The 3350-nt window shown below is 52.7% G+C and overlaps 1 protein-coding gene across 4 annotated transcripts in view; it reads left to right on the top strand.

The window, feature by feature from the left end:
* The first annotated feature begins 916 nt into the window (after positions 1 to 916).
* Positions 917 to 3350, top strand: part of onecut3b (one cut homeobox 3b) — a 10456-nt gene continuing 8022 nt past the window's right edge. For all 4 annotated transcript variants that reach the window (XM_014021166.1, XM_014021174.1, XM_014021181.1 and 1 more), the window contains exon 1: positions 917 to 2012. In XM_014021166.1, coding sequence (XP_013876620.1) covers positions 932 to 2012 — 1081 coding nt within the window. In that variant the 5' untranslated portion in view covers positions 917 to 931. The remainder of the gene's footprint in view (positions 2013 to 3350) is intronic.

Genomic DNA, 3350 nt, shown 5'->3' on the forward strand with positions numbered 1-3350 from the left:
ATATATATATAGGACCTGAAGTATAGGCTATTATCGTTGTCTCATTTTTGTGACCTTTCGTCCAAACCACAACTCTTTCTTTACTCTGAAGGATCTCATCGGGATCCTAACTTTGTGACCTCTCTCACCCACCGGACCTCCTCCCTCCCCCACCGCCTCCCCTCTCCTCCTCCACCTGCAGCCCTCGCGCCACGTCATTAATCTCTGTCAGTCAATACTTCGATCAGGTTTATCACTGAGCGCATAAATGCAAAACCATACAGTCCGTGGGAAAACAAAGTTTGTCGGAGGAACTCGTGTGTCCAACACAGACAAGACAACAACAACAAAGAAGAAGAAGAAATAAGAAATAGAAGAAGAAGAAGGAAAAGAGAGAGAGAAAAAAACACTCCTCGTGGAGATGTCGCCTGTCTATGTCGCTCGTGCACAAGCAGGTGCGCTTTTCCATATAAAAGTGCAGCTTATTATAAGAGAGTGGGTTTAAATAAGGCTGGCAGACGTGTTCCACTGATTCATTGCGAGGAAAACTGTTAAGACCCTCCGCGCGTGCCCGAGCACATATTTAATACAGAGGCGCGCCCCCTTCCCTCTGCCACGCGCGCGGCTCCTGCCTGCTCTCAGTGGAAGCGCTGTCGGACCAGAGACGAGACGCGGCGCAGCAGAGCTCACGTGAATGATACAGAAACACCAGAGCGCGTCGGTTCTGTTCACGAGCGGCAGAACTTCTCTTCACCTCACCGGATCCAGTGGTGAATATTTGATCAATGGATCTGCCTTCAAACGGATTGATCATTTTATTTCTCCGGAGGGGCTGAGTGGGGATAGTGGGCGGAAGAAAGAGCGCGTTTCCCTGACCGAGAGAGCAGCGAGAGGGGCAGACAGTGGGAGCGGGTGGGTGGGAGGGGAGGGAGGAAGAGACACTCTTTCCGCCATGGAGCTCACCATGGACAACTTGCACAGCGTCCCGTCGCATTCCCAGGCGGGGGACCTCATGAGCTCCCCGCACGCTCGGCCGTCGCCCTCCCCCAGCGCCACGACCCGGAATCTGGTCTCGCACGGTCCCAGCGCGCGGTCAGCCATGGTCTCCGGCATGGCCTCCCTCCTGGATGGGTCCGGCGGGGATTACCGGACTGACCCGTCCGCCCTGTCGGGGCACCTCCACCCCTCCATCAGCATGTGTGAGACCGGGATGAACCTCAACAACACGTACACCACCCTGACCCCGCTGCAGCATCTACCTCCCATTTCCACCGTGGCCGAGAAGTTTCACCACCCGCACTCGCACCACCACGCCGCCGCCCACCAGCGACTCTCCGCCGGCAACGTCAGCGGGAGCTTCACGCTGATGCGGGACGACCACCGGGGGCTCACGTCCATGGGCAACCTGTACAGTCACTACCCCAAAGAGATGTCCGGCATGGGTCACGGCTCGCTGTCCCCTCTGTCCGGGGGGCTGTCCTCTCTGCACAACTCCCAGCAGTCGCTCTCAGCCTACGGACCCAGCGCGCACCTCTCCACCGACTCCAAAATGCTCTCCCCGGTGTCAGGGTTCGAGCCGCACGCGTCCATGCTGTCCCGCAGCGACCAGGAGCACCTGGCCAGGAGTTTAGGGGGCCACGGCCACGGCTTGATCTCCAACCTGAACGGCATGCACCACCCGCACAGCCACCTCCACTCCCAGGCGAACGGCGCCGTGATGCTGGCGGAGCGGGAGAGGCACGGCCACGGAGGCGGCGGCGGCGGTCAGGGGGTGTCGGGCTCAGGCATCCAGGCGGAGGAGATCAACACGAAGGAGGTGGCTCAGAGGATAACGGCCGAGTTGAAGCGCTACTCCATCCCGCAGGCCATATTCGCGCAGCGGATCTTGAGTCGCTCGCAGGGCACTCTGTCGGACCTGCTGCGGAACCCCAAACCCTGGAGTAAGCTCAAGTCGGGCCGGGAGACGTTCAGGCGGATGTGGAAGTGGCTGCAGGAGCCCGAGTTTCAGCGGATGTCAGCTCTCCGACTGGCCGGTGAGAGAGAGTCTTTTCAGTGTCATGATTTCACACTCGAGCCGATCAGTGTCGAGTCACATTCCACCGATTATTGTAACCTTAACCCACCCCCCACCCCAAAAAAAAAAAAAAAAAAAAAAAAGCAGTGCAGGCCTTGAAACATTCAGCACCATGGACAGCTCTGGGTTCTGACATGAGGCACAGCGGCTCAAACAGTGAAACAGGATGACTTCCTGTCATTGTAAACAACCAGAGCGTTTTTTTTTTATTATCATAGTGAACTCCACAGAAACCCCACACATCAATAACCGCTTTAGGGACACTGACGTTTACGCGCGCTGTTGTAAACCAAGTTTGTAGGTCTATATTTTTGATCGACATCACAAATCCCAGGCGATTCACTATAAACACGGAAATAAAATCCCTCCCACGACGCTTGTTTCTGCGTGTGTATTTATGTGTGTATGGCGCAGTTGGTGGTGGGGGCTGAGGGGCCTACTAGTTGCGCCGGCAGAAGCGGGGTGACCCCCAGGCTGCCTGATCAATACGCCAGTTCCCACTCTCCTTTTTAAACGTGGCACACCGATCAATACTCGTATCGCAGCTGAAAGACGCGATAACCGCACGGCCTGCTCGGCTTTTCATTTAGCACCAAAGTGAGAGCTCTAAGTTCAGAACACGGCCAGGTGGGATGGGTTTAAACGCTGCACGCTGCTGAGTTACACACAGCCGGGAGAGCAGACATCAGCATTTCACTGAGCTGAAACAGAACTCTGTTAGTTGCATTAGAAAGGTTTAAACGAGTGGAACACTCTCAGAAACATATCCAGCCCACTTCGAGCTGCGCCAAACTGCTCTGATGAAATATTGATTGCAAACTGGGGTGTTGGTGGAAGAGGATCGGCAACATGGACTATAAACAAGAAAAAATACGAAAAAAAGTATAGCTTCCTAGAAGCTGAATCTCCAAATAACAGTAAAATTTACAATCAATTTGTTTCACTTTTCTGTTTGAAAAAAAAATCACGTAACCAGGCTTCTGCTAGAATCAAAGGAGGAAAAATGTTCAAACCAACAGCTGATCTGCACATGTTGCAGCTTTTTTATGATCATTTAAATTAAATCCCTGAAAATGAGCTGTTAAAACTAAAAGAAGCAGAATAGGTGCTGAAAGCTCAAAGCTAAAAGTAAGAAAAAAGCTATAGCTAAACACTAAAAGCAACAAAAGGCTTTAGCTAAATGGAGCAAAAAGCTTACTAGAAGCTAAAAGTAGCAACATGCTGTCTAAAAGTAGTAAAAAAAAGCTAGGTCAAAGCTAAAAAGGCTACCTAAAACAAGAAAAGGCGTACTAAAACC

This window comes from Austrofundulus limnaeus, unplaced genomic scaffold (genome assembly GCF_001266775.1).
Source record: "Austrofundulus limnaeus strain Quisiro unplaced genomic scaffold, Austrofundulus_limnaeus-1.0 Scaffold3, whole genome shotgun sequence".
Taxonomy (NCBI): Eukaryota; Metazoa; Chordata; class Actinopteri; order Cyprinodontiformes; family Rivulidae; genus Austrofundulus; species Austrofundulus limnaeus.